General features: G+C 45.5%; 1 protein-coding gene across 2 annotated transcripts in view; it reads right to left on the reverse strand.

Moving 5' to 3' along the window:
- Positions 1 to 24,658, reverse strand: part of LOC140185620 (LIM domain-binding protein 1) — a 105,949-nt gene extending 81,291 nt beyond the window's left edge. For both annotated transcript variants that reach the window (XM_072239038.1, XM_072239036.1), the window contains exon 1: positions 24,284 to 24,658. In XM_072239038.1, coding sequence (XP_072095139.1) covers positions 24,284 to 24,308 — 25 coding nt within the window. In that variant the 5' untranslated portion in view covers positions 24,309 to 24,658. The remainder of the gene's footprint in view (positions 1 to 24,283) is intronic.
- Positions 24,659 to 25,307: the final 649 nt, after the last annotated feature.

Here is a 25,307-nt window from a genome sequence, read left to right on the forward strand (position 1 = left end):
CCCACAACCAATGATCTCACTTCAAGGACTTTTTTCCTGATTATTTCATGTTCTCGTTATTTATTGCTATTTATTTATATTTGCATTTACACAGTTTGTTGACTTCTGCACTCTGGTTGATCTTTCATTGATCCTGTTAGTGTTACTGTTCTATAGATTTGCTGAGTATGCCCACAGGAAAATGAATCCTGTATATGGCGATATATACTTTGATAATACCATTTACCTTGAACTTTGAGTACTGCGTGCAGATCTGGTTGCCCCACTACAGGAAGGATGAGGGCTTTGGAGAGCATGCAGAGGAGGTTCAGCAAGATGTTACTTGGTTTGGAGAATATTAGCTACAAGGAGATGTTGGAGAACTTTAATGGTTTTGTCTGAAGGTTCGGTGACCTGACGGATGTTTATAAAGTCTTCTTTCAGAGTGTTCAAATGTCAAGGAAAGAAAGCACAGCTTTAAGGTGAGAGGGGGAGAGTTTAAAGATTTGCGTGGCAAGTGTTTTCTTTACACAGAGAGTGGATGGTGTCTGGAGTGAGCTACCAGGTGAGGTGGTAGATACGACAGCAAGGTCAGAATCATGTACATTATCGCTGACATATGTTGTGCTGTTGGTTTCTATGAAACTTGCCGTGTTTATGAGGCATTTAGGAAGGTTCATGAATAGGCGGGGAATGGAGGAACAGGTGGCTTCAGTTTGGAATTTCACCCTGGTCGGCCCAGCCACCATGGGTTGAAAGGCTTCTCACTGAGCTGTATTGTTTGAGAATGAAAATTTGATGCAATACTAGCCTAATGCGATGTTTATAAATTAAACTGATTATATTCTCGAGATCACACGACACAGAATTAAGATACCATTGACCCGACTGTACACTGATCATCAAACGCTCTTTTACAGAATCACAGATCCCACTCTCCCCACATCCAAGGCAACTCCCCTCAGATTCAGCCCCTCATCCCCATACCAGGCCGGTTTACCACCGACCCACAGGTCTTTGGGATGGGGCAGGAAAGCACAGCAGCCAGGGCTAAGCCACAAAGTCACCTGAAGAGCATGCAAACTCCACATGGACAGAACCAAGATCAATATTGAACTTGGGGTTGTGGAGCTGTGAGTCAGCAGCACTACCTGCTGTGCCACTGCGTGAATGAAAACAAAGTAATACCCTCTACTGTAGCTATGTAATTTTTTTTTCCATAATCTTTGCAACAAATTACTAAGGACAGATAATAAACATCAGCCTGTCCGGTAACATGTAAATCCTCTGAATAAGTAAAACAAAAGGGTTTTTAAGCAATATAGTTCTTAACTTCAGTGTGCCAGTGGCTGAAAAGTGAGTGAGATATGGTGCAAGTTAGGACACGGCATCGCGATGTGGCAATTTCTCAGCCAAGTACATGGGGAATCCCTGCTCAGATTTCTGCCATCACTGGCTGGCTGAGCTGAGCTCATTACCAGTCCTCCTGGTAGCTCTCCCCTCCCCCTCCCCTGCCAAGGACAGAAACGCTCTGCTGATGAAAGCCTGGAGAACAGCGCTCGGGGAAAGCAACTGACACATCGGAGTGGAGGTTGCAATTCACTGCTTGCAGCAGCATGAAATCCTGTTCCATTTACACAACCCTTGCTTCATCCATAGCCCACCCCCCAATGGCCTTCCCGCTGTCCCCCCGCAATCTTCCTCCAACCCAACTACCCTCTGAGTTCTCCACAACCCTCCAATTCCAGCCTCTCGGTCTCAGAATGTAACCGCTCCACCAATACTGGCCATGCTTTCTCGAACTCTGGAATTCACTTCCAAAACCTTTGACTCTCCTTCCTCCTACAATATACCAGCACAAAAGTGCACAAAGAAAACAGCGCCTCTATTTTCCTTTTAGTTTTGCGTTGATTCAGCCTGTCACCAAAAACTTTTGCTAACTTCTATAGATGGACAGCATCCTAACTGGCTGCATCACAGCCTGGTAGAGAATCACCAGTGCCCTGGAACAGAGAAATCTACAGACAGTGGCGGATACAGCCCGGTCCATCACAGGCAAAGCTCTCCCCACCACTGAGCACGTTTACAAGGAGCTCTGCCACAAGAAAGTAGCATCCATCATCATGGGCCCCCATCATCCAGGTCATGTTCTCTTCTCGTTACTACCTTTGGGCAAGAGGTACAAGAGTTTTTGGTCCCACACTACCAGTAGGGTTGCCAACTTTCTCACTCCCAAATAAGGGACAAGAGTAGCAGTTAAATACGGGACACTTGTGTTTACCCCAAGGTAGACTACCATGACCATGAAGTCTTGCACGGGCACCTGTGTGCGCATGCGTGATGTGCGCAAGCCTGTACATGCTGATTTTTTTTCTGCAAATCGGTTTTAGTGATTCTGTTCAGTGAAACTACACTGTACATACATTATTTCTACTTTATATAGATTGTGTATTTATCATATCTTTCCTGCTTTTACTACATGTTAATGTTATTTGGTATGATTTGGTAGGTTATTTTTGGGTCTGGGAACGCTCAAAAAATTTTCTCATATAAATTAATGGTAATTGCTTCTTCGCTTTACACCATTTCAGCATGAAAGGTTTTATAGGAACGCTCTACCTTAGCAGGGTAAATACGGGACAAGGGCGGTCCCATATGGGACAAACCAATTTAGCCCAATATACGGGACAGTTGGCAACCCTAACTACCAGGCTCTGGAACAGTTATGATTGTACTAACATCAGCCTCCTGAACCGGCAAGGGTAACTTCACTCACCTTAACTCTGAACTGGTTCTCAATCTACAGGCTCACTTTCAAGCAATTTACCATTCATGTTGTCACTATTATTATTTTACATTTGTGCAATACTACTTCTTTTGCATATTGGTTGTTTGTAAGTCTTTAAGGAAGGATGTGGAAGCATTGGAAAGGGTACAGAGGAGATTTACCAGGATGCTGCCTGGTTTAGAGAGTATGCATTATGATCAGAGATGAAGGGAGCTAGGGCTTTACTCTTTGGAGAGAAGGAGGATGAGAGGAGACATGATAGAGGTGTACAAGATATTAAGAGGAATAGATAGAATGGACAGCCAGCGCCTCTTCCCCAGGGCACCACTGCTCAATACAAGAGGACATGGCTTTAAGGTAAGGGGTGGGAAGGTCAAGGGGGATATTAGAGGAAGATTTTTTACTCAGCGAGTGGTTGATGCGTGGAATGCACTGCCTGAGTCAGTGGTGGAGGCAGATACACTAGTGAAGTTTAAGAGACTACTCGACAGGTAAATAGAGGAATTTAAGGTGGGGGGTTATATGGGAGGCAGGGTTTAAGGGTCGGCACAACGTCATGGGCTGAAGGGCCTGTACTGTGCTATACTGTTCTATGTTCATGTATATTTTTTCATAAATACAATTGCATTTCTTTATTTTCCGGTAAATACATGAAAATGAATCTCAAGGTAGTTTATGGTAATGTGTGTACAGTGATAATAAATTTCACTTCACCCTAAAAGTTAACCCTCCATCAGGTTCCCTCCATCCCAGGCAGCAGCTGCAGGCAAGTTAGGGGAAACAAAACACAAACAGCAAACCTGTGTCAACAGAAGCAAATTCAAACTGACATGGACATGGACAAGGACGAGAATTTGAAATAAATAAAGAAAATACTGGAAATATTCAGCACGTCAGTCAGCATCTGTGGAGAAAGAAAAATGATCATTTCAGATCCGTATCCTTTCATTAGAATGGTTTGGACAGTTGGATTAAACGTCATCTAGATGAAATGTTAACTACTCCTTTCCCTGCAGATGCTGCTTGATCTACTAAGCACTCTGAGGCACGTCCAGAGATCTGTAAAGGTGATAACTTTGATAGAGGCGTACAAAATTCTAAGAGATGTACAAGATGATAAGAGGCATAGATCGAGAGTGTTTCCCAGGGTGGAAATGGCTCGTATGAGGAGGCATATTTTTAAGGTGATTGGAGCAAAATATAGAGGGGATGTCAGAGATGGGTTTTTTTTTATACAGAGAGGGACGGGTGCATGGAACACCCTGCTCAGGGGTGATGGTAGGGGCAGAGACAGAGACACTAGGGCATTTAAGAAACTTTTAGATATGCGCCTAGATGATTACAAAAAAAATGGAGAGCTATGTAGGAGGGAAAGGTTAGATTGATCTTGGAGTAGGTTAAGAGTCGGCATATCGTGGGCTGAAGGACTTGAACTGTGCGTTCTGATACAAGATCACGGAGGTAACGGTACAGCTTTATAAAGCTCTGATTAGGCCATACTGGTTGCCACGATATAGGAAGGACATGAGTGAACTGGAGGGGGTGCAGAGCAGATTTCCAGGATGTCATTGGGAGGGAATAGTTTAGTTATAAGGAAAGACAGGATGGGCTGGGTTTTCTTGGAATGGAGGAGGCAGACAGGATGAACTTTGTAGAGTGATACAGAATTACGAAGATAAGGACAGAGTGGGGTATGTGAGAAACCTTTCCCCGTCACAGATAGTGTTTAACTACAGGGCATGTTTAAGTTGAGCAGTGAGAATCCTCTCACTCAGAGGGTGGTGGGAATGTAGAAGTGGATTACCTGAGAGAGTGGTGGAGACAGAGATGCTCATGATATTTAAACAGTATCTGGATGAGCTCCATGGCAGAGAAGACCACAGACCATGTGCTGGTAAAAGGGGTTAGAATGGATGGATGGACAGAATGGACTGAAGGGCCTGTTTCCATGCTGCATGACTCAGTTACTATCTCTAGCATCTTCAATTCAACACTGGAGCATCTGAGGTATTTCACTCTGGAACACATGTTCTAACATGGGCACAAGCCTGCCCACCATTGAAGACATCTTCAAAAGGCGATGTCTCAAAAAAGCGGCATTCATCATTAAGGACCTTCACCATCCAGGACATGCCTTCCCTTCATCAGAGACGAGGTACAGGAGCCCGAAGACACACACTCAACACTCTAGGAACAGCTTCTTTCCCTCTACCATCAGATTTCTGAACGGACAATGAACCCATAAACATTTCCTCACTATTTTTGCTTTCTTTTTGTACTATTTAATTTTTTTATACTATATATATTTCTTATTGTAATTTATAGGTTTATTCAAATATATTGCATTGTACTGCTGTCAAAAAAAAACAAATTTCACAAGGAAGTCTTCACATGTTGGAAATCCAAGCAACATACACAAAATGTTGGAGGAACTCGGCAGACCAGGCAGAATTTATGGAAAAGAGTACAGAAGACGTTTTGGGCCGAGACCCTTCAGCAGGACAATATACGTCAGTGATAATAAACCAGATTCTTAAGATGAAATCCAGTGCAAGGAGTTCCCAGCGCAGTGGCCTAAATGATGCCATCTGCCTTCTGAACTGTTCTGGGTGTCTGGGTCCTTTCTATAATACCACTGTGAAATTACTGATGCTGGCATGTTTTAAATAAAGGGCCATGATTTAGAAACGTCCAAAGTCATAAATAGCCAGGGGCTCACACCACAACATTTCAATACACCAAGGCATCCAAGTGGCAAGAGACTCAGGTCAGGAGTGCGATGGAACACTCTTCACTTGCCTGATGAACGCAGCACAATATTGTATGAAGTTCAACCCTATCCAGGACCAAAGCACCCGAAACACAAGAGGTTCTACTGATAGTGGAAATCTTGAGCAACTCGCACAAAATGTTGGAGGAACTCAGCAGGTCAGGCAGCATCTGCGGAGGGAATAAACAGTCAACTTTTGGGGTGAACCCTTTGCCAGGACTCTGTTTGACCGGTCCCATAATCGACCTTTGACCTTTGCTCCTCTATCACTGGTACACAGTGGCTACAGTGTACATCGTCTACAAAATGCAATGTAGTTACTCAGAATCAGAATTATTATCACTGACATAGAATGTGGTTTGTTACTTTGTGGCAGCAGTACAGTGAAAAGGCACAAAATCTATATATTACATAAATAAATACTGCAAATAGAAACAGAATAATGAGGTGGTGTTCATTGGTTCATGGACCATTCAGAAATCTGAACATAGAGGGGAAGAAGCTGTTCCTGAATCGTTGAGTGTGGATATTCAGGCTGCTGTACCTCCTCCCTGATGGTCGTAACAAGAAGAGGGCCTGTCTCAGATAGTGAGGGTCCTTAATGATGGATGCTGCCTATTCACTCAGGTTACTCCAACAGCCCTGCCCAAATCTGTGACCATCACCAACAAGGACAAGAAAAACAGGGCCAGGAAACACCACCTCTACAGGCTCCCCTCCAAGCCCTTCACCATCCTGACTTGGAAATCTATCACCAGTCCATCATCACTGGGTCACAATTCCCCAACGGCAGTGTGGGATCACCTTCACCTGAAAGACTTCACTGGTTCAAGTAGGAAGCTCACTAACATGCCAAGGGCAGTTGGATATTGGTCCAACCAGTAATGCCCACATCCTGAGAGAGTATGAAAAAATTTCTTCAGCTGCCACTATCCCCTCAGATGTTTCGAGGGTGGGTTCATAGAGGTCAGCTCTGCCACGACCAGCTGCAAAACGAGGAGGGTGGGGCATGGGGCTGTAAAAACTTCGAGCTACAGAAATGCCAACAAAAGCTCCAAAGACTCTGGAAAGCTGCTATCGGCGGCCTATGCCCCAGTACAAGTGATGGGCTTAAGTAAATGGGTGATGGGGTCACAACCCCACCTGAATCGGAAGGTTGAGAGTTCAAACTTCCCAGGAGTTTGCACAGGCTTCCTCCAAGAGGACCACAACCTTGTCGTTGGGTTTGGAGGTTCGCTTGCCTCAATGACCTGGACAGCGATGTTTATGCTTTATGCTTTGGCTCTTGGTGGGGTCACCCATGCCAAACAGGGTAGAGGCCAGACCAAGAGTGGTCCACTGGTTCAGGGGTTCAGCTCAGGGCTAACTGGTAAAACAAAATTGTTACGGAAACAGCAATGAAGAATCCTCTGTGTCTGTGTGCAATGGTCCAACCAGGACTTGAGTGACTGATAGTGGTGAAAACCAAGAGGAAGCTACAGACATGATGAAGGAAGCCCTGAACACCACCAGAGATGGAGAAACTTCATTTCTGCCCTAAACACCAGTGACATAATGGACAATAACTATCTAACAAAAACGTGCATTCCCAGTGTATCAAGTAGGAACTGTCAGAGGGGTTGCCTTTCATATGAGATGGGGCAGCACAGTAGCGTAACAGTTCGTGTAACGCATTAGAGTACAGCAATCACCGCTTGGGGTTCAATTCCCACTACTATCCATAAGGAGTTTGTACATTCCCCCATGACCGTGCGGCTTTCCCCCAGTTATCCTGGTTTCCTCCCACATTCCAGAGATATATGCTGAGGTTTAGTAAGCTCTGGGCATGCTACGTTAGCGCCTGAAGCCCAGCACCACTTTTGCGGACTGCCCCCAGCACAACTTTGCTGATTTAATTCATATCAACTCCTCCTCCTGCAGATGTAAGCTATCCACGCAGTTCCTCAACCACACCACACAAACAGGTCATTGCTCATTACCACACTGCTGTCTGTGGGAGTTATGACACAGTAATTAGCTGTCTTGTTTCCGACTTCATAACATTGTTTACGCTTTGAAAATACTTCATCGGATAAATGAGCTTTAGAAAAAGACATTATTTACTTAATAATAAAGTTTGCACTGAGAAAATAAGCGAAGTGGATGAATAGAGTCAACAAAGCCAATGGAAGTCACAACATGAAACACAAAAACATAAAATATCGAAATCGGGGGGACCATTTGACCCCTCATGCTGCCCTGTCATTCAGGGCGATCAGGACTGACCCTTCTCTCTTAGCGCAACCTACATTCACTGACTTCATACCCTTCGGCTCTTGGTTAAAGGTGAAATATAGTCTTTACCTTGTGTTTTGTTTTTGCAGCGTTATATTTAAGAGAAACCTGCTCTTTAACGTCTGAGCAGATTTATTGTTGGCGTTCGCTGCAGCGTTACAGCATGCAAGCAGAAAGGTTAAAGAAACGGTTCAGTCTTTGGGGGACTGAGGTTTCCGGTGCAGTATGAAGATGGCTTGGATCAAATCTCTCTTGGCTTCTTTCCACAGCCTGCCTGATCTCCAAAGGGAAGTTTTTAATTGCACTGGGGGAGCCCTGCGCACACAGGGAGGCAGCAGCACAGCAGAATGTTTATACAGCCCTGGCCGCAAACAGGAAGGCTTTGAAATCCACGAGTGCCGCTCTGCGTGTACATTCTTGCACATGTGTGTCTACACATTTGTGCTCGTGTATCTATGTCTATGCATGTGTGTGTGTACCGTCACATGGAACATCAGGTCCCTCATGGACAACAACGACATACTCCTGAATGTTGCTCCTCTATCTTTATTAATTGAGGTACAGCACAGAATAGACCCTTCTGGCCCTTCGAGCTGCGCTATACAAAAAATCCCCCCTTGCCTACTCATGGGACAATTTACAATGACCAATTAACCTAACAACTGGTACATCTTTGGACTGTGGGAGGAAACACACACAGGCAAGGGCGGGAATCGAACCCAGGTCACCCATACTGTAGAGCATTGTGCTGACCATGGTGCTATCGTGCTGCCCAATAGCCCAGGAGGTCCTAAGCATTAATACTGCCACCAGAGAGAGACGGACAGGCAGAAGAAGGTCAGCTCATAGAAGCTGGTTGTGATTACATCAGAATCAAGCTTATTGTCACTGACATACGTCGTAAAATGGGCTGTTTTGTGGCAGCAGTAGAGTGCAGACATAATCACTATAAGTTACAATAAAAAGTAAGTAGTGCAAAAGAGAAATAGCGAGGTAGTGTTCATGGACTGTTCCGAAATCTAATACCAGACGGGTTAGAAATTGTTCCTAAAATATTGAGGGTGGGTCTTCAGGCTCCTGTATCTGAGGGTAGCAATGCAGTTACAAAATACGGTATCTGAATCAGGACTAGATCTATATCACTGACACATGGATGTGAAATCTGCTTCTGGAAGGGCAGGCGAGAAAAATGTTGCTTTCATGGGGTGGTTTTCACCAACAGGAATGAGCCTGCCTGATGTTTCAACTCCCCTCCCTGTGGATAACATCCCTGACCCTCCAGCCCAAGCAAACACAAAACCAGCAGGCTATGCTGATAAACACAAGGGATTCCGCAGAATGCTGGAAATCCAGAGGAACACACACACAGGTCAGGCAGCATCAATGGCGAGGAATAAACAGTCCACATTTCAGGCTAAGACTCTTCATCCGTTTTAATCTCAACTGGGCTGAAGTTCACCATGTGAAGAAACCCTTCAATTCTCTACCAGAAAACGTTTAATTGGAAGAACTTGGAGGGTTAGGGGATAACTAGTCACAGACATATGTCTGCATCCTCTGGAAGGAGAAATTCGCTGAGGATGCAGCTTCTCAAATGGAACTCTGTCCTTGACCAGTCTGTCAGCTCATAGCACACTAATCAGTCTCACAAGAGATGGAAAAGCCATGAGAACACTGAAAAACATTTTCAAAGTTCAAGGTAAATATATGTTACCAAATAGTGCCCTAAGATTAATTTCTCACAGGCATTTACAGGAAAAATAAAGAAATACAATAGATTCTCCGAAAAGCCATGAATAAACAAACACTGACAAATAATCCATGAGCAACAGAAGACTAACTGTGCAAATCAATAAATAATACTGAGAACACAAGGTGTAAAGAGTCTTCAGCGTTGGGCTGAATGAAGTTATCCCGCTGGTTCAAGAGCCTGCGGGTTGAAGGGTAATAACTGTTCTGAACCTGATGGTGCGGGACAATGAATCTCCAACGTCTCCTGTCCGATGACGGTTCTGAGAAGACAGCACGAGCTGGATGGTGGCAGGGACAGGTCTTTGATGATGGGTGCTGCTTTCTGGTGGCAGTGCTCCACGTAGACATGTCCAGTGGTGGGGAGGATTTTGCTTGCGATAGAATGGGCTATACACACCACTTTCTGTGGACTTTTCCGTCCCTGGTCACTGGTGTTTCTAAAAGTCAGTGGAGAGCCACACAACCTCAGCCCCCTCAACAGGGAAGATTGTGATGATTTTTAAGTAAAGAGACCAGCCAGAGGTCTATAAAGAGGTCTCCCTGCTGAGGCAAAGTTGTCAAAGGAGTTCTCTGTAACCACTATCCTCCCATAGGCCAAACAACTACTCAACAAGTTGTAATGTGGATCCCACCGATCACAGGGGTGTGCTCATTACCATAGTATGCTGGCCCTTGTTGGAATAAACCAACTACGAGAGTCTCTGAGAACATCCAACCTTATAGACTCCCTTTGAGAGAGAGTACTTGTACACACTCATTGCATGTGTGAATAATCTGCCATCTGCTGGCTACTTTAAGAGCTCCAACTGGTCAGCTGTGACCAGGCTGCACAGTGGCACAGACTGAGCTCAATTCGAGACAACCGCAGCACGTCAGTTCCAATAGCAGCACAGAGGAACTGATGGGAGGCACGTGCAGCTTCTCTGCTCCTCCCGTGCATCATCTCATGAGTTCACTCTTGTAAATTGGCCATGGCATTTCCTACAATATCACATGAACCACATGAATGATGGCATTTCCTACAATAATCACATGAACCACATCGACTAGGTTGGCTTGAAACACATCAGAACATCCTAGACTTCTGAAATGTGCCGAATGAATATAGAAACTGAACCTTTGGCCCAACTCATCCATATCGAACAAATGTATCTTCCTGAGCTCGTCCTATTTGCCTCTTCCTGGCCCATATCCCTCTAAATTATTCCTATCGGTGTAACTGCCCAAATATCCCCTTTAACTGTTGTCAATGTATGTGCCTCAACCACTTCCTCTCGCAGCGCATTCCATACACCCACTGGGGAAAAACCTGCCCCTCACCTTAAAATGTCCTCTAGATTTAGACTCTCCTGCCCAGGGAAAAAAACTGTGACCGTCCATTTTAATCTATACCCTTCATAATTTTATAAACCCCTGTATGGTCAACCCTTATCCTCCTCGGCTTCAGGGACAACGATGCCAGTCTGTCCAGTTTCTCCTCGTATTAAGGCCTCTATTACAGTAACAATCTTGTGAATTTTTACTGCCTACCGGCAGAGGCTAAGAAACAAGGCTCCAGAGATTAGGACAATGTTGTGGGGGGCTATGGAATTGCTTCGAATCAGTGCACTGGGCTGTGTTCAAAGAATCATCTGAATGATAGACCATAGTTATAATGGACTTCATAAAAACAGTTGTAGATGAGTGTGTCCCCACAAAATCATTCAGAGTCTTCTCCAACCAAAAACCCTGGATGAAACAAGAGATCCACAGTGTACTGAGACCAGATTAGAGGCATTTAAGTATGGCCACCAAGAAAGTTACAAGAGGTCCAGGTACAATCTCCAGAAAGCCATCTCACAGGCGAAGTGACAACTTTGGACTAAACTTAAATCAATGAAGGATGCTTGACAGCTGTCGCAGGGCATGAACGCTGCCAGTTCCCACAAAGTGAAATCAGGTGACGCAGCTGACAACAGGGCTTTGATTTCATACGAGCTCAGTACCTTCCACACTCACTTTGACCGTTAAAACATGGAGGAACCATCATGAAATCCCACAGCCCCAATGATCCTGTTATTTCAGTCTCCGAGGCCAACGCGAGAGCATCCTTCAGGAGGGTGAACCCACAGAAAGCATCCGGCCCAGAGATGGCACTTGACTGAATAACTGGCTGGAGTATTCACAGAGATCTTTAACCTCTCGCTTTGGCAATCTGAGGTACCCATCTGCTTCAAGCAGGCAACTGTTATACCAGTGCCCAAGATGAACGTGCTAACCTGTCTCAATGACTATCACCCAGTAGCACTTACATCCACAGTGATGAAATGTTCGAGAGGTTGGTGATGAAATATATGAACTCCTGCCTGAGAAGCAACTTGGATCCACTCCAATTTGCCTAATGGCTCAACAGGTCCATAGAGATGCCATTTCATTGTCTCATCACTCAATCCTGGAACATCTGGACAGCAGATGCATACACCAGGATGTTCTTTATCAGCTACAGCTCAACATTCAATACTATCATCCCCTCAAAAACTAATCAGTAACTTTCAAGACCTAGACCTCAATACTTCCTTGTGCAATTGGAACCTCGATTTCCTCACTTGCAGACCCCCAGTCAGTTCAGATTTGCAACATCTCCTCCACAATCTTCATCAGCACAGGTGCAGACAAGGCTGTGTGCTTAGACCCCTGCTCCACTCGCTTTATACTTATGATTGTGAGGCTAGGCACAGCACCAACGCCATATGTAAGTTTGCACACAGCACCACTGTCGTGGGCCGAATCAAAGGTGGTGATGAGTCAGCCTATAAGGAGGAAATTGAAAATCTGGCTGAGGGATGCCACAATAACCTTTTTCTCAATGTCAGCAAGACCAAGGAGCTAATTATTGACTTCAGGAGGAAACCAGAGGTCCATGAGCTAGTTCTCATCTGAGGATCAGAGGTGGAGAGGATTGGCAACTTAAAATTCCTCGGTGTTATGACCTGAGCCCTGCACACAAGTTAAGTTACGAAGAAAGCACGGTAGCGCCTCTACTTCCTTACGAGATTACAAAAATTTGGCATGACATCTAAATCTTTGATGAAATTTTATAGGTGTGGTGGAGAGTATATTGACTAGTTGCATCACAGGCTGGTAGAGAAACACCAACGCCCTTGAATGGAAAATCCTACAAGAAGCAGTGGGTACAGCCCAGCCCATCATGAGTAAAGCCCTCCCCACCACTGAGAACATCCACATGGAGGGCTGTCACGGGAAAGCAGCATTTATCATCTGGGTGATGGAGATCCCCGATTATGCTGCCTTCAGGTAGAAGGTGCAGGAGCCTCAGGACCCACACCACCAGCTTCTGGAATAATTATTACCCCCTCAACCAACAGGAGCCTCAGGACCCACACCACCAGCTTCTGGAATAATTATTACCCCCTCAACCAACAGGAGCATCAGGACCCACACCACCAGATTCTGGAATAGTTATTACCCCTCAACCAACAGGAGCATCAGGACCCACACCACCAGATTCTGGAACAGTTATTACCCCTCAACCATCAGGAAGGAGGTACAGGAGCCTCAGGACTCACACCACCAGGTTCAGGAACAGTTATTACCCCTCAACCATCAGGAAGGAGACACAAGAGCCTCAGGACCCACACCACCAGGTTCAGGAACAGTTATTACCACTAAGCCATCAGGCTCCAAAACCTGAGGAGATAACTTCACCCAACTTGCCCCATCTGTGAAATATTCCCACGATCTTTGGACTCACTTTCGAGGACTCTTCATCTCATGTTCTCAATACTTATTGCTTATTTATGATAATTATTTTTTTAAATTTGCAGTTTGGTGTCTTTTACACACTGGTTGTCTGTCCTGTGGGTGTGATCTTTCATTGAATCTATTATGGTTATTGGAGTCAATCGAGTATGCTCACAAGAAAATGAATCTCAGCGTTGCATATGATGACGTATATGTACTTCGTTAATAAATTTACTATGAACTTTGAACCCTTTCTATCTTAGTGACATTCTTCCTGCAGTGTGGTGGCCAGAAGCGCACATAATAATCCAGGTACAGTCTCACCACTATCTCTTACAGCTGCAATGTGACAGCCCGATTTTGTGTTGAATGAAGTGTTTTGGTCGGATTTCAGGTTGTGAAAAGAAGCTATGGAAACACAAGCCAACCTATTGCTTCCAACCAGAGGCTCTTAAGTACCAGCTCAGAAAATCACAGCTTTCTTTTTGTGGATTGAGCAAGTATTATTTAGAGATACAGGCCCTTCCAGCCCCATGAGCCTGTGTTGGCCAATTACCCCCACGTGACCAACTGACTAACCGGTACGTCTTTGGAATGTGGGAGGAAACCCGAGCACCCAGAGGAAACCCATGCGATCATGGGGAGAACGTACAAACTCCTTTCAGAGGACTGTAGGAATTGAACCCTGGGAGCTGGTGCATTACGCTAACCGCTACGCTAGTGAAATAACGTTCCCTGCTGAGGTGGTCCTGGATAGCCGAGGGAAGAAGACCAGGAATGGCCACCCAGTGATTTGCAAAGACTTCCACTGGAAGGCGCAAGTGTGGGAGTCGGGGCACGAACCAGTATTCAATCTATGACATACGTAGCACCTTACATTCAGTCAGTGAATCAATCCGTGCCTGTATGCAGCAAGACCCGGACAACATTCAGACGTGAGCTAATAAATTACAAGTTACAATCGCCCAACCACCTGCCCCGAGTCCCCCATCACCCCGTCAGTTCACCACACCACTGACCAGGAATTACGCTGGAGCAGTCATCAAAGTCAAGGCAAAATTATCATAATGTGTATACTTTACTATTGACTACCCTGAGATTCATTTTCTTACAGGCATTCACATGAAAATAACGAAATACAACAGAATTTATGAAAAAGCTATAGGTAAATAAAGACTAACAAACAGCCAAAGTGCAAAAGAACAAAAGTTGTTCAGATAAAACAATAATACTAAGAACATCAGTTGTAGAGTCCTTGGATGTGAGTCTGCAGGTTGTGAAATCAGTTCAGAGTGGAGGTGAGTGAAGTCATCCAGACCGGTTCAGGAGCCGATGGTTGTAACTGTTCCTGACCCTGGTGGTGTGGGACCCAAGGCTTCTATAGCTCCCGCCTGATGGCAGCAGTGAGAAGAGAGCATGGCCTGGATGGTGGGGGGTCCTTGATTATGCATACTGCCACGCAAGTACAAATAGCCACATAAATACTCATGTGGTATGGTTCGTCCATCGTCGACGTTGATGAGGACCTTGACACCAGATGGGGTCGAGACTAGCGCGTGACTTGGATTTAAGTGAGGGAGAGTTGCACAGCGTCAGCCTCACTCTCTCTTCCCAATTCCCATCTGGATCCAGTGGCAAGACAGAGTCTAGATGGCTGGAGATGGGACTAGGCGCAGTGGATGACCAGGACGTCTTCTGTGTCTTGTCCTGCTCTACACGTTCCACGACGCTTGCAGAGACCGCCTTCTTGACTGATAGGTCTCGTCCGCTCAATCCGCCGGTTTCTGTCTTCACATGCTGGGATAGACAACTGCCTATCTCACCGAGGGTTTGAGACCCGTCGGCTACTCTCACCTGGTTTAGCCAGCTTGTCGAAGCCATTGCCCGGGGTGTGGCCGCTGTCGCATGCAAACAGCGACAGGGAGCCACAGGTGAGAACTGAGTGCCAGATGGGGGAATATAAATACTGATAACAAGTCCAAGGCAGACCAGCATCAAGTGACCTACTCCCAACACCCCAAAGCTGGTCCATTTTGTATAATTTCTCCCTCAATTGAATCCCTGCCCTCCACAATTAGACACGGTGTTGAGACAGGTCTGCGACTCTGACAGCCGAGCAGCCTGCTGTTTCTTGCTATGGGCTGGTGGAGCTGGAGTTGGACCTGGACTGAATGCAGGGAAGATGGAAAGTGAAGGAAAGGTCCTTCAAAGCAGGAAATTACTACGAGGCACGAATAGAATTTTTAAAATATTTTCTTGATTAAACATGGATGATATACTGCATTTTGGAATCACCTTTGCTAAGGGGCGGCATGTTAGCAAAGAGCTTAATGCAACATTTTACAGCGCCAGCGACCTGTTCAGTTCCTGCCACTGCCTGTATAGTTTGTACATGCTTCCTGTGATTGCATGGATTTTTCCTCCGGATGCTCCAGTTTCCTCCCACATTCCAAAGTTGTACGGGTTAGGGTTAGTAAGTTGTGGGCCTGCCCCTTTGGCACCAGGAACATGGCAACACTTGCAGACTGCCCTGAGCAAATCCTCAGACTGTGGTGATTGTTGACACAAAGACCAAAAGACCATTAGACATAAGAGTAGAATAAGCCATTCGGCCCATCGAGTCTGCTCCATCATTCCACCACGGCTGATTTATTGTCCCTCTCAACCCCATTCTCCTGCCTTCTCCCCATAACCTTTGATGCCCTGACTAATAAGACACAGGAGCAGAATTAGGCCACTCAGGAAATGACACATTTCACTGTATGTTTTGATGTACATGTGACAAATAGAGTTTATCTTTACTTTAAAAAAATATTGCACACATCAGCCTTGAGGAATCGCTGCTTGACACAGAAATAATGCTGACATCATAAGCTGTCAAGAGTAATTAATCCAACTATTTATTCCTGGAATGTGGACAAGTGCCCTGGTGTAGGCAAGAGTACTGTTTGATTCAAACAAATGTGTTGCTGGTTAGCTCAGGGAGAGGGAACCGTCACACTGATCGACGATGAAATAGCACACTAGGCCCAGATATTAGATCTCACTCCCTGGAAGTCACTAGTGGACATTAACAAAAACAGCTTCTGCATTCCAACACTTTTAACACAATTGTAATTTACATTTTGAACACCCTCTTTCCGAGTGATAGGCTGCTGACACAACCCCTGTACTGTGCAGTATTCTTGTTCTACATTGCAAACAAAGACAATTTTCTACTTTTTGGAGCTTGTTCTGGCTTGTGGCTACTTTCAGTATCGAAAACAGTCAGGCAAAGAACAGCTTCTCACCTCTCACCCACTGGTTATAAAGTCACACAACACTGCAGCACAGAAACACACCCTTTGGCCCATCTAGTCCATGCTGAACTGTTATTCTGCCTAGTACCGTCAACCCTCACTTGGAACATGGCCCTCCCATGTTCCTCCCATCCATATACTTATCCACAGATAGCTTCTCTTAAACGTTGTAGTCAAACTCGCAAACACGACGTCCGCTGGCAGCTCGTTCCACACTCTCACCACCCTCTGAGTGAAGAAGATCCCCTCAGATTCCTCTTAAACAGTTCACCTTTCACACTTCACTCATGATCTAGTCTCAACCAACCTCAGCCGAAAAAGCCTGCTTGCATTTACCCCATCTGTGGATGTGAACTTCCTTCTACTGAGGACATTTACAGCAGCAGTTGCGTAAAGAGGACCTGGAAGATCATCAGGGACACCGGTCACCCCAACCATAAACTGTTTCTGCTGCTTCCGTCTGGCAAACGGTACCGCAGCAAAAAAGCCAGGACCAAAAGGCTATGGGACAGCTTCTTTCAACAAGCCATTAGACTTACAAATCCACATGTCTGTACATTGCGATGCAGTCATAACACAAAGATTTTTACTCCCTCACGTTGTGGGATGGATGTAAGATTTAAATAAATTCACTTCAAATTCTATAACCCTCATAATTTTATTAAATTGGCCTTTACTCTCCTACGCGCTACAAAACAAAGTCCTAATCTATTCAAACTTTCCCTATAACTCATGTAAATTTAATATCCAGGTAAGGTTTATCTAACTGACTGTGAAATGATTGTTGGTGCCAGATGGAGTGGTTGGAGTATCTCAGAAACTGCTGATCTCCTGGGATTTTCACACACAACAGTCTCTAGAGTTTACAGGGAATAGTGCGGAACAAAAAAAACCCTAAACAAACACATCCAGTGAGCAGCAGTTCTGTGGGTGAAAACACGTTGTTAATGAGAGAGGTCAGAGGAGAGTGGCCTGACTAGCTCAAGCTGACAGGAAGGCGACAGTAACTCACATAACCAGGTGTTACAATGGTGGTGTGCAGAAAATCATCACTGAACACACAACACATCAAACCTTGAAGTGGATGGGCTGCAGCAGCAGATGATCACAAACATACACTCAGTGGCTAATTTATAAGGCACAGGAGGTACCTTACTCTTGTATTCTTCTACCTTGTTCTTGCATTCTTGAACAAACTGAAGAATATGCAAACTCCTGCATTAACGAACGTTCACCCACGTATGCCAGCGCAGGCCAAACACACACACCTGGACTTGCAAAACACAGTGAGCAGACGAGAATGGACCATGACATGGCTGGCATTGATTTTCTTTCCAAGGACATTTCGTACGTAGCTCAAGAAGTTCATAAAACAACAAATAAGTTAAGTAAAACTGTGCATTCGCTTTAAAGTTTATCACTAAAATTCACTCACGCTTCCTGAGAATAGTTTTCATATAAACACTCTTCGTGCATTCAATATGCTCTGCAATTCCCTGAGCTCATCATTAAATAATCAGATTCAGCAGAGATGGAGAACCCCACTCAGTTATATCTGTTATTATTTTAAAAAAAGAGGTGTTTAATCAAAAACAAGAGAACTACTATGTTACAGCAACAGTTGGAGAAAATGGCTCTGAAGTTCTTTGCAAAGAATATCTCAAAATAACTCTCGCATACAGAGCGCCTTTCAAGGGTCACAAAGCACAGCAAAAGCAGTGAAGCACTTTGAAGTGCGGAGATTCCTGTGACAGAGGGAACATGGTTCCCACACACAGTGAGAGAGCGACCAGGTCACCAGCATAAGCAAATCTGACTGTGGGACAAACATTGGTCAGAAGCTAATGAAATGCTGACAGGATAACGTGTGAACTACCCTTTATTCGCTCATGGGTTGTGGGTGTCATGACCTTGACTGGCAGCCATTGCCCCTTTGAACGGCGAGGCCTGCTAGCCATTTCTGAAGGCTGGTTACAGTCAGATTGGTGGGTCTGGAGTCACAGAAGCAAAATTGAGGAAGGGCAGGAATCTCCTTCTGCAAAGGCCAGTAGTGAAGAGTATGGCTTTTAAAACAGCTTCGACTGACACTTCTGAAAAGTCCACATTTAATTAACATAATTAAAATTCCCCAGCTACTATGATGGATTCAGACTCATTCATCCAAGCCTTTCTTTTTTTAGCCATCACACTAAATTCCTCAATTCATGGAAACATATATATAAAAAAAACACAACCATTCGGCCCCTCAAAGCTGTTCCACTGTTTAATGTGATGCTGTGTGCCTCACTGACTTAATAAAACAGACGGCATCATCAAACAGCCCATTCACCACGGACATTCTCCCTTCTGCCCCCTCCCTGGGGCAGAAGATACAAAAACCTCAAAGCACGTGCCACCAAGTTCAAGGACAACTCAACACCACCGTTATCAGTCTCTTGTATGGACCTCCAAGGTGGACGCTTGGCCTTACAATCTACCTCATTATGATCTTGTAGTTTATCGATTACCTGCACTGCACTTTTTCAGGAGTTTTCTTTATTCTGCTTGTTATGATTTTACATTGGTTGAGCTCAATGCATTGAGTAACGATTCAATCTGTATAAAAGTATGCAAGACAAATCATAAACACAAGACAGTCTGCTGATGCTGGAAATCCAGAGCAACACACACACACACACACACACAATGCTAGAGGTACTCAGCAGCATCAATGGAGGGAAATAAACAGTCGATATTTCGGGCCAACACCATCAGGACCTGGAAGGGGGCAGAAACCGGATTAAGGAGGGGAAGGAGTACAAGCTGGCAGCAGATGGAAAGGTGGAGGGATAGGGATGAAGTAAGAAGTTGGCAGGTGATAGGTGGGAGAGGTTAAAGGTCTGAAGAAGGTGGTGAGGTGAGGTGAAGGGAAGGACAAGCCTTTGACTGTATCTTGGTACATGTGACAATAATAAACAAAAACCAATAATCCCTCTCAATGCTACATTCCAGCCCATATCCCTCCAAACCCTTCCTAACCAATGACCTGTCCCAGTGTTTTTTTTAAAGTCAGTACTGTACCTGCCTCAACCACTTCCTCTGACAGCTCACTCCATTTTTTACCACCTACTGTGTAAATAAGTTGCCTCCTCGGGTTCTGATCAAATCTCTACCCTATCACCTTAAACCTATCCTATCATAATATTAATATTGCAAAAGCTAGAAGTGCCAACGGTGATCAGAAATTCACAATGGAGGTCCCAGGGCCTCAGAAATCTGAGGTGGTACTTAAACACTGTCCAGACTTATCAATCTTTAACAATTCTTACTGATGCACCATGGAAAGCATCCTGTCTGGATGCATATCGGCTTAGGAAGGGAACGGCTCAGCCCGTGACCAGAAGAAACTGCAGAGAGTTTTAGACACAGCTCAGCACATCACAGGGACCAGCCTCCCCTCTATACTTCTCACTGCCTCAGTAAAGCAACCAGCACAATCAAAGTCCGCACCCTCCCTGGACATCCTCTCCTCTCCCATTGGGCAGAAGACACAAAAGCCTGAACACACATACCACCAGGCTCAAGGACAGCTTCTATCCCACATTCTGAGACAGATCGCTTTTATAATAACACGGACTCGGCCTCACAATCTACCTTGCTAAGATCTCTCACTTCATTGTTTAACTGCACTGCACATTTTTTGGTAGTTTTCAACACTTTATTCTGCATTGTTAGTGTTTTACCTTGTGTTAACTCAATGCCCTGTGTAATAATTTCATCTGTGCAAACAGTATACAAGACGAGCTTTTCAATGTGCTTTAGTACACTGTGACATCGTACCAATAGCGGATGTAATGGCGAACTGGGCCGCAGGTTAACCTCCAATCCAGGAGTGGGCACCTTTCACCTTTCACTCCAAAGAGATACAATGTGCTAGGCCAGGTAATCATGCCGGTAGGACTCTTCTGCACAGCCTCTTGCCCCCGTCCACTGAGCCACATCTGATGCTCACGACTACCGACCCAGTTTGTGTGCAAAGATCGGGAATGCAGAATGCGACAGATTAGTGGCACACCAGTTAGTACCACGACCTCACGGCGCCAGAGAACCGGGTTTAATCCTGCTGTCTGTCTGGAGTTTGCAGGTTCTCCTGGTTACTGCATGAGGTTCCCCCAGATTCTCTGGTTTCCTCTCCCACCCCAAAGACGTGAGGGCTGGAGGCTACAAGTGGCCCCTGGTGCGTGAGGGAGAGGGAGAATCATGGGAGAGCTTCACAGACATGTGTGAGAGAGAGAGAGAAAAAAAATAAGTCACAGAGGTGCAGAGAGACAGAAGGGGGCTAGCCTGACGAGATTAATCTGTTGGGAGCTGGCAGGAAATTGATGGGCCGAAGAGCTTCCTTCTGTGTCATAATATGCAAGGAAGTGCTGAAAGTTTTTGTTTCCTTTTGTTCTTGTTAATAATCCAGTCACCCTCAGCCTTGGCCCAACCATGCTTCATTTGCTCTGAGGTGTCTCGAGTCGGTGAAAGGGACTGCAGAAATAACTCCCAGTGACTTCAAAAACATCCATCTGCCCAAATTAAACATTACCTCTCCAAGCTCTGCAGTGTACTGAAAATATCTGCAATTAAGAGATTCTTAGTCAGGCACACAAATGTAAGATAAATGGAGGGTTGTGCCTTACGTTGGAGGGACAATTTAGATTGATTGAAGAGTAAATCAGCATAACATCGTGGGCCAAAGGGCCTGTACTGTGCTCCATGTTCACGTTCTAATTTTTGGGAAGATTTGGTTACTATCCCTCAGTCCACAGAGGTACAATAAGGGTTAGTAAGCTGTGAGAACACTATGTTGGCGGCAGGAAGTGTAGTGACACTTGCGGGCTGCCCCCAGCACATCCTCAGACTCTGTCGGCTGTTGATCCCAAATGACACATTTTCACTGCTGGGTCCCGATGTACGGGTAACAAATAAAGCTGATCTTAATCTCCCAGAGGGAATTCCATTGCTTAGGTCACATCCAACTGAAGGCATGGTCACCACTGGAGCTTCTGAGGGCAGAGGCAAAGGCTACAGTCGAGAAGGTGGTGCCCAGCTGCCTCTTCCTGCTGAAGGTGCTCCCACTGTGTTGATGCGGAGGGAATTCCAGGATTTGGATCCAGTGGTATTGAGGGATCAGCACTAGATTCCCTCATGTTTGGAGGAGAACCTGCAACTTGGTATTGGTATTAGTTTATTATCGTCAAACGTACCAAGATCAGTGAAAAGCTTTGTTTGCCTGCTATCCAGACAGATCGCAGTTCCTTAAGGTTCATAACTGGGTGGGTGGGGAATGAGCTCCCACTGTCTGTTGAATGCTCCCAATGGCATGTGTCTCAAATAGCCTCTGACAACCAAGTCCAACTACTGGCCTTTCACCTGTGGCTTAGCTACCAAGCCCAGCAGAACTGTTTCTACTCAGAGTTACCGGCGCCTTAAAACTAGTAACTTCAGGCAGACGGGGCTTGTCAGCTGTGGTTGGCAGCTCATCTCTGATCTCAAACCCCCGCTGCCTTGTAGCTATACCCACTCTTGGGGAAGACTTCAGAGTCAACCCCAAGGAAAAACCTGGAGCTGGAGTCCCCAGGGCAGTCCGCATTGAGCTCAACGCTGACCGGCAACTCCTATGACGCTGCCGGTGCCAAACTGTATCGGACTCTACTGTTCCTTTGTGTTCATCAGTTCCATGGAGAGGAGAAGCCTGCTACATGGGAAGCAGCTTGCTCTCCATATTGAACGACCCTGGCTGGCATGTGACAGCTGGGATGTAATATCCATCCTTGACCCCGACCAACGAAGGGCCTCTAGGCAGATTATGCCAGACATAAGTACATTGAGATGGGAAAAAGGAAAGCAGAATGTAGTGTCGCAGTTATGAAGAAAATTCAGTACAGTTAAAGACAAATATTGTGCAAGGACCACGATGAGATAGACTTGGTGCTCCCTTCCTTGTGCCTGCTGTCCCGCTCCTCGATCTGTCGGGAAACCCCGAGTGATAACTGCAATGCACTTTACAGGGAGCACGCTCTGCGCATCGGGAGTGGAAGGGGTTAAATGTTTAGGGTGGTGGACTGAGTCAGTCAGGTAGGCGTGCAACTTGGAGGGGACCCAGTGCGCCCACGTGCAAGCTGCCCTTGTCTGTCTCAGGGGGTGGGGGGGGGTGGAGACACAGCAGTCCCCAGATGGGGAGGACTTTGCAAGGTCATCTGGCTGTGTTTGATCAGAGCCTAGGTCAAAGAGAGATGGTCTGTCTGGTTTTAATCCCTTCTGTTGCAATATGACTGAGGGCTTGCTCAGCCAACTCAGAGGGGGAGGAAGACAAGGCAGAATTTCTCCTCTGAAGGACATTGCTGAAGTAGGCAGGTTTTTACAACAATCTGGTCATTTTGTGATTATTAATGCAAGGATTTTTTAAAAAATTTCAAATCCCACCAATGGTGGAAATTTCAAATCCAGATTTGAGCTCTCTGGATTGTTGGTCAGGGCCTCTGCATTAATAGCTTGTCCACCTCTATGCCATCACCCTGCCCGATGGTCGCCTCTGGGGGATACATGAGAAGCCAGGGCGAGAGAAGGGTGATGGGACTGGAGGAAGTTAGCAGAGACAGCAAGGCAGGGGAGGATACTTGAAAACTTCAGTTGGACTTTAGGGTGATTTTCTCAGCTCAGGAGTTGTTGATACCCACAACAGCAACCACACAACTCCTGGGGGACCAGGAATCACACCCGGAACCCCAGGTATCAGGGCACCCAAACTTCTGCAACGTACAAACCCACAAAAAACACATGGAGCCACCATGTTCAGTGGTAAACCTCAGACACACTACTTTATACAAACAACTCATTGAACATGGTGGTGGCACCACAGGTTACTACAGCAGATGTGAAATATCAATGACGCACTCTCGGGAAGAGAAATGCAAAAGTTTACAGACCATATGTCCTCTGGAAGGACCTCTAGTCCTGCTTTTTTGGGAGTGGTGAATGCTACAGACGCAGCATTTGCCTGTGCATATCACGTGTGTGAAAGAAAGAGAGGGTGTGAGTGTGTGTGTGTGTGTGAGTGTGCGTATGCATGTGAGGGAGTATGAGAGAGAGAATACATATGTCTGTATGTGTATGTGTGTGGGAGAGTGTGTGAGTGTGTATGAGAGTGTGTGTATGCGTGTGAGTGTGTGTATGCCTGTGCATGTGAGTATGAGAGAGAATACATATGTCTGTATGTGTATGTGTGTGGGAGAGTGTGTGAGTGTGTACGAGAGTGTGTGTATGCCTGTGAGTGTGTGTATGAGAGAGAATACGTATGTCTGTATGTGTATGTGTGCGGCAGAGTGTGTGAGTGTGTATGAGAGTGTGTGAATGCCTGTGCATCTGTGTGTGTGTGTATATATATGGAAATATAAAATATTCAGCAGGCATCATTTTGTTAAACACTGCGGGTATCCTTGGAGGAGAAAGTTCCTCACCAATCAAATCTAAAATGGTTCTACCACAAAAAAACACATTAAGGCATTTTTCTCTCTTGCTCTCCTTACAGAACACACTGAAACCAAGAGGAGGGTAAAGCCACAGGCCTAAATACCAGCTCCACACAAACCACACATTTCCACATCAATAAAGTTAATTGGTCAGCCATTAGTTACTGGAGTATACTGTACTCACCAGGACACGAGCAACCTCCTGACATTTTTCACATCTCTGAACTCCCTTCCTATGTGTGTGTGTGGAAATACGTTTCCTTTTAAATCCTTTTTTTTTGCCTCTTCTGGTTTCGAGACAGCACAGCCTGTGCCTCTCTCTCTCTCCCCCCCTCTCTCTCTCTCTACTTCATGGTGCCCTGTGTGTGTTGATGTCACGTACTGAAATCTCTGGGAAGGAGAGAGAAAGAGAGAGAGAGAGGGACCGTCAGACAAACAGGAAGCAGAAATTATTCATTCCCTCAAAGGCAGAATACCTCCACTCATTAATATGCAAATGTAAAATTCAGTGGGTGGAGTGTGTGTCTGGCAGTGTAACCCAGGAAACAGGGATGGCAAAGCCTGAATAAGCATGTGACCCAGATTTCCTCTCTCTCTCTCTCGCTCTCTCTCTCTGCTTTGCGCACTCACAACCCCTCACTGAAATCTCTCCCTGCTATCCATCACCACCCTCTCCACAATCCCAGCCGTCGTCCCTTCCAGCTAGTTGATCCGGCCTTGTTTATCGAATGAAGACAGTCACCTTCCCCCATCACCCCCTCCACTTCCCTATCCTCGCTCCTCCCCTCAACAACCTCCAGCTCCCAGGATCTGGGAGACGTGAATGTTTAACCCTTTCTGGGAGGCAGCCCAACAACATTCAGGAAAGGACGATCAGAAATTAAATGATGCAAGCTCAGCAAATGGCTGTCCTTTCCACTGCGTACTGAGAAAAGCAAATTAAAAGGACCCATCCTTCATTTCATTTCATGATTTCCTTCGCAGCGCTAAGGCCGTTCGGCCCACCACGCGTGATTCCAGGTCAGATGACAAAGACTTTTGGTCTCACAACCTCCAGTGGTGCAGCCAGACTTTCTCTCAGAGGGTCTTCCAATCAAACACCAAATTATTAGAATTAATCTTTGAGCCACTGTCTAGAGGGGAATCAAAAATTCACGATTCAAATTTGTTTAATGTAATTAAACAAGTTTAAAGGAGAACAAAATAAT

This window comes from Mobula birostris, chromosome 21, assembly GCF_030028105.1.
Source record: "Mobula birostris isolate sMobBir1 chromosome 21, sMobBir1.hap1, whole genome shotgun sequence".
Classification (NCBI taxonomy): Eukaryota; Metazoa; Chordata; class Chondrichthyes; order Myliobatiformes; family Myliobatidae; genus Mobula; species Mobula birostris.